This window comes from Ylistrum balloti, unplaced genomic scaffold (genome assembly GCF_031769215.1).
Source record: "Ylistrum balloti isolate Yb309-2 unplaced genomic scaffold, AGI_CSIRO_Ybal_v1 Utg369648, whole genome shotgun sequence".
NCBI lineage: Eukaryota > Metazoa > Mollusca > Bivalvia > Pectinida > Pectinidae > Ylistrum > Ylistrum balloti.
Window position 1 is genome coordinate 876,069 of NW_026781905.1, and position 17,172 is coordinate 893,240.

Consider the following 17,172-nt stretch of genomic DNA (forward strand, 5'->3'; position numbering starts at 1 on the left):
TATACTGACAATACAGTATGTCTGTATTGAAATGTTGGTATTTACAGTGCCTGAACAGGATGGGAAACGCCGACTTCGTGGAAGTGAGCGGAGCTAACGGATTCGAAGTTGAGGCGAGAAACCAACGTGAGATGGTTTGTGGTCTCACAGCTGGTGCTGGTAAGATCTTCACTTCTCACCATCCATCTACAATTTCCATGGAAACATTTATTTTAAATCTTGGTTTCACCTACAATATGTCATTTTGAAATGTCATCTTTCTATATGGTATCCCCTAATTCGCCGCTTTACGTCGTCATAAAAACGAGCCGACATTTTGCAGGAGTTTTATTAATCATTTTACAACCATTTTGAGGTATTTCTTTCGTCTTGGAGAATACATTTGAAATAAAAAAAATTGTCCCATACAACTAGCGAAAAATGTATTTGTTTAGGCTATATAACAAATTACTTCTCTGCAGCATTACAACCGTTAAATTTTGTGTTTCTGGAGTAAGGACATTTGTCATATTGTTTCGCCTTTTTTGTAAGACTTGACGAAAAAAGCAAATGTCTTTTATCATTTCGTGGTTACAACCTTTCTGTTTTCCACATCAGACGTACTTACACACAGTGAATAAGTCTGTCAGTTTTAGGTTATTAGATAGACGCATAAAAAACCAAACAAAACACCTGCGTCCGCCTCGAGACACATTACAAAAATAATGAAAATATCACATATAGACGGAAAAATCATTTATATTATGATACAATTAGTCGGTAGTCGTGATCTACAACATGTAATGACGTACGCTACAGCTTATGTAAGGAAACTAGTTTAATTTATTTTTATACCCTGTGTTAGTATTATCATGGATTTGAGTAGAACCGTCATTAGATTTTGTTATTTTACAGGTTACATATAGGAAAATTGCTTTCCATCCAAAATTTCCTCTAAATTGTACATCATCAACAACAGTTCAAGGAAAAATGAAATAACAACCTGTCAAAATAATCAGAAACCAAGTTCAAATTCAATAAAAGTAGGGATAATGACAACGGAAAAAGTTAAATGATTTAAGACCAGGTGTTTCGGAAGAGTAAGCTTGGTCTGTTTAATCTACGACACCAGCAATGTAAATTTTGGTCAGTCCAAGTAAGTAATGTCATGTTCTCAAAACGAGAACAAAGTTATATAAAAAGGAACCAACAGGCAAAGTGACGAGTATCCATATTGCCGTCACAGATAACGAAATACCTTAACAAAGTTATTGATCCTTTACACATCCTTACTATTTCTATTTCTAGAATATTAATATACTTCTCCTTTGTTATGCTCCACTTTGAGCTTGGATGTAGTTGTACTTAGTCCAACAGAATACCGATAAATATATATACAACTAATATTGATGCAATAGAATGCACATTTGTCAGACGAGAATATTTTCACAGAGGAGAAAAAAATATAATTTGACTACTAACAGACACTCAATACTCAATAAGTTCAGAACATGGGATATTTAAACAAATTTTATTATTTGATTCCGACATAGAATTTCCCGCGTTCTTTAATGACGGCGACCTATTGCTGTTGACAAATTACTCTTCGTTAATAGAAAGTTTATTCTCGGTTACAGAGAGATCCGGAATTCCCGTTGCCTGCACCAATACCGTGATAAGACTGGTCTCCAGCGGTGAATACTTCAACACTGTTACGTTTGTTTATACACAACCTAAACCGGAGGACCTCATGCAAGACATGGGCACGTGCTGAGGAAAGGTAAGTAAGCCGAACATGAAAATAAAAATTGTAAACCATCTCCCTAATCCTATCGTTATTAATGTTGTCTTAGATATACCTTACTTCTAACCATCATACCAACAATTTCAAACTCTACTTGAGGAGTAGTTTTATATAAGAAAGTGACATCAGTCATTCATCTTATGTCTACCCTGCTCGTTTGCGACGTCGAAACCCTGTACTGTCCAGAAAAAACGTTCGTGCATTTTTCTCAAAGAATAAATCATAAAACTAGACAGCACATATGTGTTAATTCATGTAAAGAAGTAAACCAAGCTGATATTTATATCACAGTGAACTTCCATATTTATATTACATGCCTTCAGGTTAATGTACGCTATATGACGAACATGTACGATGCGTCATTTGAAAGCATAATCATAACGACACAGCCCACAAATACCATATAGCTAATAATTTTCAATAGGCCATTTTTTCACAATTTCCCCATAAAATTATCAAAAGAAACCTTAACAAGTGAAAATTTCGCGGTCTTGTTAAAGGTGGATATCGAATACACACTCGTCTCAATGTTTCACAGATTAAATTTTCGCGATCGCGTCAACATACTCCAAAACAGAAAAATAATCCCCGCGAGAATAACCACTTATATGATAGCATACAGACTTTAACCGGTCACAATCCAATTATTTCATAAACATGTACTAAAACGTGCTTAATGATTCTTTTGACGAAATTCTTTGAAGCCGCACATCAAACGAAAAACGACAGTTGTCTATAGATTTGTGTTCTGCATACTGCACAAATAATCTCTGAACTCTAAAAGACCATATTGCCAATTAAGGCTGTAGAAAAACGAACAAAGTCTTAATGTAATTCCCTAACAATCTCGTATTTGTGGTAAACAACATTTCATGACATCACTAGACTTCTAACATAGTGGAAGGAGCTTACAGATTTACCTTCATACACACTCTCTCGTGACATTTCACAAATTTCTCTCTTTCTCTTTTTCTATTTATTTAAAAATGATTCATTGCAGATGTGTTAAATGTGGTAATTCAGCCTGTTTTGTATTGTGTTCTAATCTCACGCGATTAAAAACATGTTCTATATGAAAAGGAACATTACTTGGAAACAAAATCAACAATATGCAAATTCTTTCAAAAAACTAGCATGAAGGGTTAGGTTAGGGTTAGACTCGTGAAAACTCGTTAAAACGTACCAGAAGAATACGGCAGGTGTTCCAGAAGGTTAAGCGTCTTCTGCTTCACCAACGACACCCGACCTGTAAATGTTGGTCAATTCAAGTAAGTAATGTCACGATTCAAAATGAGAACAAAGTATATACAACAACGGAGCCAGCAGCCAAACTAACGAGCATCAAAACACGTCTAGCTTAATACCGCATTAACAAATGAGGTCACTATGGCGACCCTGACATATATACAAGGAAAATAGAATCATATGTTTCGGACGAGAAAGAGTCTTCCGCAGCCATGTCAACCTTGGTCAATCCAAATACATGGAAATCATACTCCTTTATCAGAACAAGGAAATCATAATATTGATATTACATATGAACAGTTTTCATCTAATCCAGGTTTACATCAATTGCAATATCATGATCGGATTGAAATGAACAAAATTTAAGCGGCTAATTAATTTGAACAATAACGTAACGGTGCTATTAACATGTTATGGTTGTTTTAATATGTGAATGAAGTCTAATTTCAAGAAAACATCCACCGATTTCATATCGTTAGAACCTGAGTATTTTCTTCATATTTTGTTTTCTGATTGGCCTGTCTAAATTTTCTTAATTGTGTCGTGATTCGGCTTGATAACATCAACAAAACGATTAAAGTGTAATTCAGTTTGAATCTCGGCGGAGATTGATATCTTAAATTTAACCCAGGAGTGAATATGTTTTAAATTACCTACAATTTATACCACTTACCAAAATAAATTCTTGTTTAGCAAATATTATAGTAAGGTACCATATTTATATATGTTCGATATGATATTTGTATTAAGCAATAATGACGATAAAATTTGAAAAAATATCACAATACAACACGGTAGAGCTTTGAAAATTCCTAAAATGTGACCTCCCTTCCACAAAACATGTATTATTATTCAAGATCCATTTTGTTTTCCTGATGTAAAATCCCTTCCATGTGAATATATTCCTTTATTCCATTTACAGTTACGTGTGCAATAGTGTTTGTTATACAGCTTGTTTGCCTTCTTGTGCGTTGATTTCTATGGTGTCCCTCTAGGCACCGGCCTTTGGAACAAAGTGAGGACATTGAACCAGAATAAAACAAGTGTTTTTTTGTATCGACAATAACTTCAGAGTTACCCTTGTGTATCGTTTGTTTTGGTTTGCATTTCATTGCACCGTCATAAATGTTTACATTCGATATAATGTGTACTTTCACGGTCTAGTAGATCGAAAGGAAGGATAGCATGATTGGAAACAATTAACGATACGGAGATAGAAATCGCATGGTCATTATCCCTTCAATCTATCGTGCCGGCCGATACTAAAGTCTACAGACCAGACTGTGGTAAACAGCTGTTCAACAGAATATATCATCATGTACAAGGACGAGTAGACTGGGCTGTACTTAGATGAAAGGACGAATCTAAAAGAAAATCCTTGTAGTAAAACGTCAGACATGAATATCCTTTATTTATATCAAGTAACAGAACGTAAAAAAAAAGAATTCTTTGATCTGATTTCTATACGGATTTTCGATATCTTATTGTCACCAATGTCTGTTCCAGTCAGGTAAACAGCAATTATATAGGTCAAGCGTGTCGTATATCTATACTGATGGAGTTCGTGTTTCAGTATGGCCGTATCTACTGCCTCATTTTACAATTTGCTTTAAAATATTCACAAAATATGCAACATTGATGAATTCTTGCTCAAAATATCAAACGACTTGAAGTGGTTGTTGATAACCGTTATTGTGTATCAATTATATCCAATGATTAGTGCACTCCGAACTAATCCACATCAACAGTTTCTGAGTTTCCTGTGACCTCTCGCAGCATCCAGGATCATCTAAGATAAGTCTTAATATTCAAATGTTCTCGTTTGCAGGACAGCAGTCACAGGAGGTGTTACACTGCACCGATGCCTTCTCTTGGTCAGACGCCAAATGCCGCTCCAGAGTTGACCTTTGAACTTCGGGAAGTGGATAGTGTACAATTGAACTGAGTGAATGAACAAATGCCTGATTTGAGGCCATGGAATCTTTCATCTACAAACATCCTTGTATTTTTGTGTAACAAAGACCCATTTATCAATAACATATTAAAGAGATATTTTGAAAGCTCTCTAAAGTATTTGTTTCAACATGGAATTTTCATAAATTTAAATTTGTTATTTTTCAGGTTGATCGTAATTTACCAGTGGGTACGATTTAGATTCTCAGATTTTTTTATGCGATCAAAACCTGACGTAATATAGATAAGGAAATATAGGTACACGGCGACAAGGTGTTCCACATGAGTAAGCCTCTTCTGCTTAAACTATCGCAACAGCAATCATACTTGTTGTGTAGACTACCTTACAGCAACGAAATGTTTAGATGTTTTCAGCTCGTCAGTTTGTTAGATTATGTTACACCTTAACAATTAAGGTTATATAAAGAATGAATCAGCGAAAACTTTGCCTCTATTTTTATAGTGCGAATGCATTCAGAATGTCACACATCACGCGGGAAAACTTTATCAATACAGCAAAACGTAAAGGCGTGGTAGCAGCCGGTCTTACAATTGATGTTTTTTTAATATATTCTAGAGCAAACCAAAAGTATTTAAATGGATACGGTTGCATAACATCAAATCAAATGTACGATGTTATTACATTTGAACAGGATCACAAAGCATCGCGAAATCGAAACGTTTTTCTGTATCATTTGTCCCAGCATCTTACTCAAAATTTATCCGGATGCAAAGCCTTGTGTGTGTAATGTAACCGAGTAGGTATTTCTGCTACCGTCTCCGGGCTATGCCGTTTTAGTGTAACTATAAAAGCGCCAGCCGGTTGCCGGATTGTCAATAGACATAGACGTCATATGATACAGGCTGATGTTAGGACGTGAACCCATCAACAACAAGAATCAAATAGAAAACGATACACATGGGTATATTCTAATGAACAAATTTATCCGCATTTTTACGCCATTTTCTGTTCGTATTGCAAATACTAAGAGGTCGCCTGCCAATCTGAAATCTGACCAAGGCATAATTATCCATCACGATTTTGGACATACATGTAATTTTCCCGCTTTTCATACTGTTGTCAAGTTAGATTAGTCAGGTAATACCACTGTTATGTTAAGGCCCTCAGCATTATTGACGAGTTCTTGAAGGACGAAAAGCTGTATGTTACAAAATGATAGATCATTCTGCGGCACTGTAACTAATTCTATATTTGTATCGAAAGATGATATGAACTTGTATGTTTTTTGTACAATTTTCTGAGAAATACTCATTATCCTTTGTCAGTAAATTAGAAAACACATTACGACAACGTATAATGATTTCAAAGTTTTGCAAAAAAGTTATGTCGGTATCATCTACAAACCGTGCACAGAAACACCGAGAGAATGAGTAAAGATTTATAAGCATAGAGATAGCATGTCACATGTCTTGTCAGATAGCAACGAATCAATCCATCACTGAAATAATAAAATAATCATATTAGTAACCAATTCTTTATCATACAGACAAGGATACTAGAGGATAATGAAGACACTGGCTACAAGTATCGAAGGAGATCAAAGAGATACAATTACTTATATAAGAACTTGAATAAGTATGCGTCATTTTTGATATTCATATTTAGGCCCTCGGATTCACTGACGCGTCCTAGAAGAAAGCTGTATGAAGCATTTCAATACATTATATGGTTCTACATTAACCCTGGCAAGTTTTGAACGTTAGTCAGGTTTTAACAGACCTTTCAACACAAAAAAAAGCCGAAAAGAAAAAAAAATATGAAGACTTTAGTTTTTGTTAAAATCATAAACAAACATACCCATAAGACAACACTTTAGACCTTAATTTAGATATATTCCCTTATCTTTCAAAGCAGCAAAGCCTCAGTTATTACAGAATATGATTCTCTGTTAGCATGCTTCAAACCAAACTTGTTCAAAAGAATATTCCGAAACGGCCTTGATTATTTGTTTTTCCTCCTGGGTCATAATGACAAATAAACACTCTTCATAATACAAAACAGATTCCATCTGACATATAGAAACTTTCAACCTAATTCGTCAAAAGCTTTTAAACTGCTATCATCAGACTAAAAAAATAGACAAGTGAAAAATAATGAACAGAAAATGAAGTAAATTCAATATTGAGGTGTACTGGTACGACAAAACAGCGAGTTGATGCGTGTTAATTCATTCTTTGGAACTACTTTATCAACAATAACATTTCTCATACAAAACGCTTTCATTAATTGAATGGAAGAAAAAATATTTTGATAACGGTCACTTTGGAGATATAAGCCGAAATGTCAATGTGTGTTAATATAATTCGTGATATGGTTTTATCCGAAAAAAAAATGCCTAAGAGACTAACACACAACAATCATAAATCAATGTTGACATATCGAATCACACGACACCAGTGACGAGAAAGCAGAAGTGACGGATATCGACATGTAGACGACATTTGTAGGAAATAGAGAAACACCACACACACAGACACGTCATCTGTGATTACATCTCGGTCTCTACACAAGGTGACGTCGTTCTAAAATCATCCGCTGTATGAAAATTATGAAATATATTGAAATATAGGGTTAGTGCACCGTCCCATCGAATTTTCATATTTCGATATCCTTTCGATCACTTTGGATTCTCCTCAGTCGTATCCTGGACATCAAACTTTTGGTCCTAGAAGGACGAAACGACTGTATGATGCCTTTAATTAATTGTATTGCTTTGCTCCATCTCACGCTAAACTTCAATTAAAAGGTATTATTCACTTGTACGATCGTACAGCTTCAGCCATGATAGTGAAATAGATTAATTCCGATGCTGAAAAGGTTCCCAATATATCGTATACTTGACGTTTTTTAAAACTATGAACAAAATTAAAAAGGAAATTGATTCTATTGTGGTGTTAAATGCACTCAACCAACCTTACAATTAAATCTGTATTGACCGTTGTAGGCTTTCCTTACACATATACTGGACTATACTGACGATTAAAAAAAATAAAAGCTATATAAAATAACTGCATATTGATTCAAAACAGGCATAAACAAAATCTTACATTAAATTTGTATAGAAAGGTTTGTCACAGTTGAATAAAGAAAAACTTAATTTTAAATCATTTAATGTCATTGTTGCGAGAATCACAATTTGACAGTTTCGTCAACCGGATTTTCGTCCTTATGGAATTATATTGTTTAAATCTCTTTTGCTGTCAGCATGGCTTCTTGTTAATCACGAAAGCCTAATTGAAAAGTATTCAGATATTTCAGTAAAGTGCATTTATCCCAAAAAACCCACTATTATTTGAAAGGGCATTTCGTAGTAGAAGGATATTGTGAAGCCATAAGCCATGAGTTAGTTCTCGCAAGCTTTAACAAGAAACAAAAACAAAGGGTAATCAGTGCGCTTGAAATAACTTGCCATAAATTGGTTTACAGGGACAATCCCAGGAGCTGCAAAGGACACGAAATCAAAATGCACAACGAAAAAAAAGAAAAATAAATTGAAAGTGAAAGTCCAGAAAAACACGTACAATTTGTTAGTGTTGTCTCTGTATCAACGCAAATAATAAGTATATCGTTTTCACAGCTGTACAGTAGTCTACAATGAAAAGGTGAATATAAAACTTGGATGAAAGATTATAAGCTTTACTAATAATTAAGATCAACAAAATGTAACAGGAGATCAATCTCTCAACTAATCTTTATATAACCGAAAAAACAAAATTGCAAGATTTTTTTGTTGCGGTAATACAGCCTACGGTTCACACGTAGCGGAGGACATAAATCATTGTTTATGGGGCTTGCAACACATCAGGTCAGGTTAAAATACCAGTAACGAGGTAGCAAGGAATTGTTTCCACACAATGGGATATAAGCATGCACTGAAGGTGGACTTAAAGCCAATGCTCTGTCATATGGTTTGTGCGAATCTGCTGGTGTACACGATCGAGTTGTTTTTGTAAGGTGTAAATCTACACAGCGTGATTTGTTTGGGGAAAATTTCTGGACAGTCCAGGATGTAAACTCAAGGAAAGACAAGGTAATATCACATGTAAGAAGAACATGTTGAACTCCGTTCCTTTAGATCGACTCCATTTAGCTACGTCTTATCCCACATTAGCCTGGTCAACCTTCTTTATATGTTCCTCAAGTTGGCAAATAATCTCACCGAAAAATGGAATGTCAATAAAATACAGAAACATGTTATTTCAGTAAAAATCTCGAGCTGCGATAAATGTTTGAGGAGATTAAGGACATATTTTCAGACCTTCTGCTATTTTAAGTTTGATTCATTAAGATCACTGTCAGTTATAACCATCTAGTAACATCTGGCAAAGCAAATGATCATAATCCACCAGTGGACCTAAATTTAACACTGCTTTCTATGTTCTCGTGATATAACTTTTCATTCACAAACGACAAATAGGCATGTCAACACAACGTAACCATTCAAAGTAAAAGGAGAACATGGGGAAGTTATCAACAAAAGAAAGTTGATGCGATGAATTACTATGTAAGTTGAGATTATCACTCGATGCAGTGGAGTTTGGACAAACTGGATCTAGAGCTACACGCTATTGTCAAAGAAGATGATTGTTGGCAGTGCAAAGAGATATAGACCAATGGAAGAGCATTTATACTCACGGCAAAGATTGGTTTGTAAAAATCTAGTAGTTCTCCTAAGAGACTAGTATATACCTGGTTTGCCAAAATCTAACCTCTCTCCGACAGGGATAGAAGTATCCACATTACATACCGGAGAAGAAATGTGACAAGGTATGTCCTCAAACTTTCCACATTGATCATAATCACCTTGTCTGATGAAGGTCTCATGCATAATATCAGGTCGAAGCATTGTGCGTGTGCTATTCCTTATATATAGGTTTTAGAGAATAGGAAAACACATTTCTTCAACGCACCAAAGGCATACCGCACGCCATCGTCTCAATAAATATGTCAATTGAGATCCAATGCGGATAAAAAAATCGTTCCTGAATAGAGCAACACTGATTGTAAAATGTGTGCATTCTGATATCAATCTTAAGTAATGATGTTGGTCTCACTGTTTTAGTTTTAAGATTTAAAAATGTTGTTCCCTGTTGATGGATTGCTTTTACGTCACCCCAGCAATACGAGAGCATTATACTATGCTCTGTCGCCTTTTGTTATCCGAATCTGTAATTATCGAAAATACCATGCCAGTCTATATTTCAGTATACACCGAGTGTGTTTATGAAGTTACACCGGTTCTGGTTGATGTCATTCCATAGCTTTTTGTTGATGTATCATGTGTGTGAGGGAGATTTGTGTGTTGATGTATTTTGATATAAGTCAACGAATTACCTACATTAATCAACTGGTTCTTCAAAAATCTCAGGTAAGATATTTTTCTCATATTTTGCTTTGTAAAACATTTTGGTCAAATTAATTGAAATCTTGAAACGACTTTTAATTCGTCAAAGGATGCGGAGCACTGAAAGTGGACATAAAACATGCCTGAATGAAGAGTTTGTTCCAATGTTTGACCTTGGCTGCTTTCAGTGAAATATATGTGAAATATTTGAAGACCTTTACGCGACTTCTTCTTCTCTTGACGTTTGTGATGACCCTAGTCTGAGCTTAATTCTGTTCCTTTTGATTTTAACCTCACTAATCTGCCAAGAGTCATATCAGGAGGAAAGAAAGGTAAACAAGGTGTTGCAATAAGCAGATCGACTTCAATGTAGATGTATATAGAATGCATAGGGTAAAATATGTATAGTACAATGTATATAGCAGAAAGAGAATACAATATATCCTGTAGATATGTGAAATATAATTACAAGTTTCCTATAAACTTGATGCAAATATCTAACCAGTTATATATAAATAGAAATTAGTCTGAATTTCTCTGAAACAATAAATTGTTGGATAAATTACAAAGAAGTGAACAGGGAAAATGTTGTTAATATATGTGAATTAAAGTTACTGTTTCAAAGGTACAAATGTTTATACATCATCAATAACTCCCAGAACAGAAAGACCAAATGAGTTTTATTTATCTATTTACATCACCGTTTATACCGATCGTATACAACTGTCATTTCATAAGCGTGATGCTTTCAATTCCTTTTTTTTTCAAATATTGGAAAGAAACATAATGCGTCCCCAATCCATGTTGCAGGTGATTCGATGCTCAAAGGAATGCTCCCATTATCACGAGTATCGCGCTAGAGTTCAAACCAGTTTCGAAAATTGCAAATTGATGAAATAATTCGGGGTTTTTACAGTCATCAAAGTGATCTCATTGAGAAATATTCTATTTTTGTGCGATATGAATTTGGGCGTGTTGTTTGGCGCTCTTTAATATGCGGTTTCGTTGCGGAATACATTGCTCTCATTTTGAAAGTGGATTGACAAAGATTTATAAGTCATCGATGAAACAGAAGACGCTTACTCATCCAGAACACCTGGGCATATATCCCTGTACTTTATTTCTTAATGTTTTTTTTTGTTACGAGACACTGTACATGCCCAGCGGCATTGCGTCATACAAAACAATTTTTCCAGCATGTTTTCATAATGAGATCTGCATTATCTCTTGATTTCTCGAATCACGTAAAACACCAATATGTCCGTGTAACAATCGGAAACTTGTTTGATTGATTTCACTAAGGTCTTTAATCCGTATATCGCGTATCACGTAAAAACATCAATTGGGAGGATATTCTTAGACTGATACTTTGTAGTTTGAGATTGTTTGATTGTTCTGTAAATATTGTTTTCATATTTTTTTCTAAACAACACCGTCTGTAATGTCAAACCTTTAAAAGATAAGGTAGCTTCACCTCAGGGAATTGATGTTCATTTCTAGATTTCCATTGTCTTTATGACACTCTAGAATTTCTTCTGGTCACGCAGGGTTGATGTTGACCGCTTTATGTTAAGAGTAAAACACATCAATATATATCATAGTTCTAAACAAAAGTCATTGGTTATTGATAGTACTGATCAATGGAAACCTACACATATTAAAAAATCTTACAGCTTATCTCTACAATATTTATTGATTTTTGTGTTGGTCGCACTTATGATGACAGCGTGAATTATTCCCTCATACACACATACATTTTAATATCTTTACGAAATCAGGAAAGCAAGAGTTATAGTGTAACAGAAGCAGGTAAATGCTGCAATCCACTTTGTTTGTAGAGGATGTACTCGTTTGACACTTGACCTAACGTAAGTTTTAATTAGATATCAAATTCCTGTGTCGATTAAAACTAAACGTATGATGACTCATCATAATAAATCTCGAATATCCGTGAAATCCGACTTAATTGATCACTCTTTCAGATTTTTAAGATCAGAAAACGAATATTGCAGCTTCTTTCCTCATCTTGGAAAAATATCCAAACGTCTTTATATTTTTTAAGAATAGAAGATGGATAAATACAGGATTTATGTCATTTGGAATTATTCTTATGTTTTAAGTTGCTACGCTAAAACCTTATCAGTATCGCATCATGTTTTCATTATATTCAAGGACGCAAAATTCAATTTATTTGATATTTTATTCACGGAAATGTTAAGTTTTTTGTCCGAGTAGGTACACGTAGTTCTGTTGAATTTGTTCTGAAAGGAAGTATGCCGCACGATGTAATACATATGTACAATTTAATACGAAAGTTCAAGGTCAGTGAGGACCATTTGATATCGGTCGCTAATCTTCGTACATTCTTGTACCGGTAAGTTACATACGTCATGACCAAACAAATGGAGGAAAGTCTTTGAAAACTTGGAAAACTCGTTTATGTAACTTTCATATCCCTTAATCATACTGCTGATAGCTGGTCAACATCCGGGTCCCAGTCCTGTCACGAACTCATTGACCCCAAGCGTCGCACTAGGGTAGTCCGTTCACAGGTCTAGCTAGATATCAATGTCTTAAGTTGTAATGCTGGGTATTACTGTGTTGTTCACAACTTCCTGATCTCTGAGAAATACCGTCCTTTACTTACAATGAATTATCTGACAGCCGAGTGTTTGGGGAGACTTAAGTCTGTGCATTTGCCCTGGTGATAGTGAGTGGAATCAAACTTTAAAGTGCAAACACACCAGAACATTCTGTCGAAAGCAGAAATTTATATCCGACCATATCATACTGACAACAGATTATTCATTTCGAGTCAGGAAGAAATATGTATCTAATTTGCTTTCTGTCAAGAAACACAAATAAACCAGTTTTTGCACACGACACATAGAAAGGATTTAAGTGTAGTGTGCAAGCCTCTCTGATCAATGGTTGTATAGATGAATTCTTCAGTGTTTGCATATTTTGACGACTGACATCTACCGAGGTATACAGAGGAATGAACCGTCTTCAATTATGTTGATTGTGGTATGGTATTCCGAATCGAAGGACGATATGAGATATTCCTGGTAAACGAAATGATGGGTTATAGAGTCTAGTTGGCTTTCTTAATCACACGATTCGCCATTGTAGAATACATGAATCGTTTCCTCCAATAGTGACAACAAATATTTTCCCGTATACAAAAAGGACTTTCTGTATGGATGTATGGCTCTTGTATGTGTGACAGAATGCCTGAAAAACACAAATTAGTGAAAATATATTATCTTTTCATATTGTTTAAATAAACACACATTCGAACCTCGTTATCTCGAACTGGGCGGGACCTTGGGAAAACCTCGGGATAATCGAATATTTGATTTCATTGAGTTCGATTCATATGTGTAATGTTAGGCACGATCCGATGAAATGCAATGAATTAAATCTAGTCTCCAAATAATACGAGTTGTAAATAAGAAGATTACACTTTACGTATAATGAAATCACAATTTACAAATATCTGTTTAAATTCTGGCCCTTATATTGATTAAATTCAAAACAATTACATGTTTTACTTTTCCATGCCCTAAAATTATCAGATGTATGAAAATTCAGAAATCGGTTGGATTTTGAGGCTGGTGTACCTTCTCATCTAGATCTTTTGCATCCTTTCTGTTACTTTAGTCTTACGTCAGTCGCCTCAAAGGATCCAAGATTAAATCCTTAGCAATATTGATGAAGGAGGAAACAACTGTATGATGCAGTTAAGTTATATGTTTGGTTTTATTGTTTCTATTTTAAAATTAATTCAAGATGTACTATCCATTCGTGTGTCTTTTGTACAATCTTGAGAAGACAGTATAAAAGTTAACAGCAGCACCTTTCAATACAAATTTAGAGTTATATAAGCAGAGTCGAATGCTACCTTAAACTGCATCCTACAGCCGTTTCGTTCATCTAGGACTCATCAGTAAGACTAATGGTCTAATTTTTTAATCTGGGAGGTGAATCAAGAAAAAGCGAAAATGATCTGTGGAAATGTCGAGAAATTATTTATATTATATAACAAAAGTCTTTTCCACAGGCAAAACATTGTAACTTGAAAATGATGTGCTATGCGAAATGTTAATACTAAACATGGCAACTGATTCTTAAGAAAGCATACCCCTCTTTTAGTGCAAGGATACCGGAAGAGGCTAAGATATCCATTGCTGTCGCCCATAGCAACCAGATTCCCTGAGCTGTTGACGTCTATGCAGTTGACATCGTTTTCTTGTGCCTGCTTGGACCACCACAGGCCGTACACGTGGCTGTCCAGTTTACAATGATGAGTTGACCATTGAATGGACGTACTGTCACAATCTGCCATTGACGTTTGGTCATCCAGACGCCCTTGACAGGAAAAGGTGATATATATTAATATTCAGTGCGGTATAATCATATAACGCCACTCATAGGCAAACGTTTCAAACAGTAAGGAAAAACATTGTCAATTGCATTAATATTCATTTCGGTTAAAATTCCCACATTGTATTTCAGATTTGAGATTTTGCAATTAAGATCAAGGTACAAATAGAGTATATAATAAAACTTGAAATATCGATTTTATATCATGCCACTCCCCCCATATATGTTGCTTCAAACATCTCTTTTTCTTGAATAGTGTTATGAAGTTATGCAATGATACATACAGTATTGGATATCGGGTTTCGTAGAACAGCTTTTGACAAGGTAGGACCCGCTCTGCTTCTCACATGAAAAATCTAGTCCGTTAACAGGTCCATTATGCCCCTGGGATACAGAAAGAACAATAGAAGGTCTTCATCACAAACCTCCTCAGCGATGTAGTAATGCTAATTGGACGGACAACCTGGTGAATAACCCTTATTGGGAACATGAACTTGCTTCGATTGCCAAATATTTACATTACGAGTGTCATCGATGAAGCAGAAGAGGCTAGCAGAACACCTGGTCTTATTCTTCTTGTTCTGTTTCAGGAGTCTCCGCGTGAATCTTTCTTTTTTCATATTTAGTTTTATTAAATCTAAGGTTGGTTTATGATCATGTTGACATGTTGGTATTTTCCTGTTATTTTTACTCCTGTTATTTTCATTGAATAATACTCATAACTGAAATATCTGAGTTTGTTAAACTGGATGTACGGATTTTAGATACCGCTTCTTAATTATGCACGATTTTACTCCGGAATGAAAAGTTCAATTATCTTATCACGATCACAGTTCACTGACGACTTAACGTAGTTAAAATCACTACATCTGTATTAATTTTGGTTGTACAAGACGTTATTCCTACAATTAAAATTATTATTTTCAAGAATGGATATTATCTTATCAAATACGTATCCCTAAGTTTTCTCCAACATGTGCAATAAGGGAATATGACGTAAATAGAGATTTACTGTTTAAACAGAGGAACAAACAGCATACCTGTAAATAAACACAACAATCGCGAAAATAGAACATATCAAGGAAGACAATACTGACAAGTAGGTGTCTCTCAATTCTAACGCGAACACACAGACGTACAAAAATACTATTTTGACGACCGTAACACTTAACAATCTACAACTTTAGGCGTCTCTTTAGGCCCTGTGCTGTAACTTATTTCTGACAAGTGAATACTTTTGCACGGAAATCGTGACATTGGGAACGATTCCTTTAGTATCGACATGTTAACAACGTATGTTAGGGAAGCAGGCATGTTATTCTTTAAAAATAAATCGTGACCTTATCAGAAGGCATCTCGGAAAGGTCATCCTGTTAGCTTCGTAATCAAGACATTATCAATATACCTAAAGGTCTTGTAACCTATTTCAATAATCTCTTCACTGCTATAATTGCCTCAAGAACTGCAGAATCTTACATTAAACTTCCCGACGAATTCCCAGGGAGTAGAGCCATCGTCTTTCTGTTGCACAGAGAACACATAAACGCTTTGGTCATGACTGCCAGCCGCTACAGTCTGGTAATCTACATGGAAATATAGATAACATCATAACATGAGGTTTACATTTAGACCATGATATACGAACATGGATCCTTTATAATAGAAATCAAGAGAGAAACACACCAGAGTTTTGGATTATCATCGAGGATACGATATATGTAAATGAAACCTAAACCGTGTCTGTAAATATATAGAGAGTGTCGATCACAGAGTTATTGATATAGAGCTAAAGTATACCCATCGCAATATATTATTGAGATCATGATATGTGTAGAAGTAATTCAAAATATATTGAATACGACTTTCATTGTCGTTTCCACTGTTATTGTAGACATCATATTAACCCACTTTTGTTTTTTTTCTACTTTACTGAGAAAAGGCCAAATGACGAAAATTTACCTTGTATGTTGCCTTTTTTTATTGAATATTGATCAACATCAAAGCGACAAAAGTTGTTAGAACATTGCGTAATACATACACTATGTAGAAAATCTATTCAAATAATACTGCAATTATTTTTATTTTTACTCGTATTTCAAATATATTTTCAGTTACACGTTATCGAGAAGTTAACACACTCCTGCCTCCCTTCCGCCACCACCCATCACCATCACCATTATACTGATGTCATTAACAATAAAGTGGTGCTATTGGTTTCTAATATAACATACGAAATACACTTGTACCTTGTTTTACATATGATGATTGATAAATGAATATGAACGATAGGAAATATTACACGGTCGGAATAATTTTACTATTTTTATCGGTTTCAAAATAAACGAGAACGGGTAGTTAACACTTCATAGAGACATCTAAATAGATGTCCTTGTCTAGAAGATTAATCTATTCAAAATATTTTTCACTGATTGTATTATT

At 34.9% G+C, this 17,172-nt stretch overlaps 2 protein-coding genes across 2 annotated transcripts in view; one reads left to right on the forward strand and one right to left on the reverse strand.

The window, feature by feature from the left end:
• The window catches only part of LOC132556228 (corticotropin-releasing factor-binding protein-like), a 33,716-nt gene extending 31,963 nt beyond the window's left edge, over nt 1-1,753 (forward strand). Inside the window, exons 6-7 of the mRNA XM_060220625.1 lie at nt 48-159; nt 1,617-1,753. Coding sequence (XP_060076608.1) covers nt 48-159; nt 1,617-1,753 — 249 coding nt within the window. The remainder of the gene's footprint in view (nt 1-47; nt 160-1,616) is intronic.
• An 11,705-nt stretch (nt 1,754-13,458) lies between these two features.
• LOC132555979 (echinoderm microtubule-associated protein-like 2) overlaps nt 13,459-17,172 on the reverse strand; it is a 41,566-nt gene continuing 37,852 nt past the window's right edge. The window contains exons 22-25 of the mRNA XM_060220369.1: nt 16,210-16,316; nt 15,018-15,117; nt 14,492-14,718; nt 13,459-13,581 (exon numbers count right to left, since the gene is read on the reverse strand). Coding sequence (XP_060076352.1) covers nt 13,459-13,581; nt 14,492-14,718; nt 15,018-15,117; nt 16,210-16,316 — 557 coding nt within the window. The remainder of the gene's footprint in view (nt 13,582-14,491; nt 14,719-15,017; nt 15,118-16,209; nt 16,317-17,172) is intronic.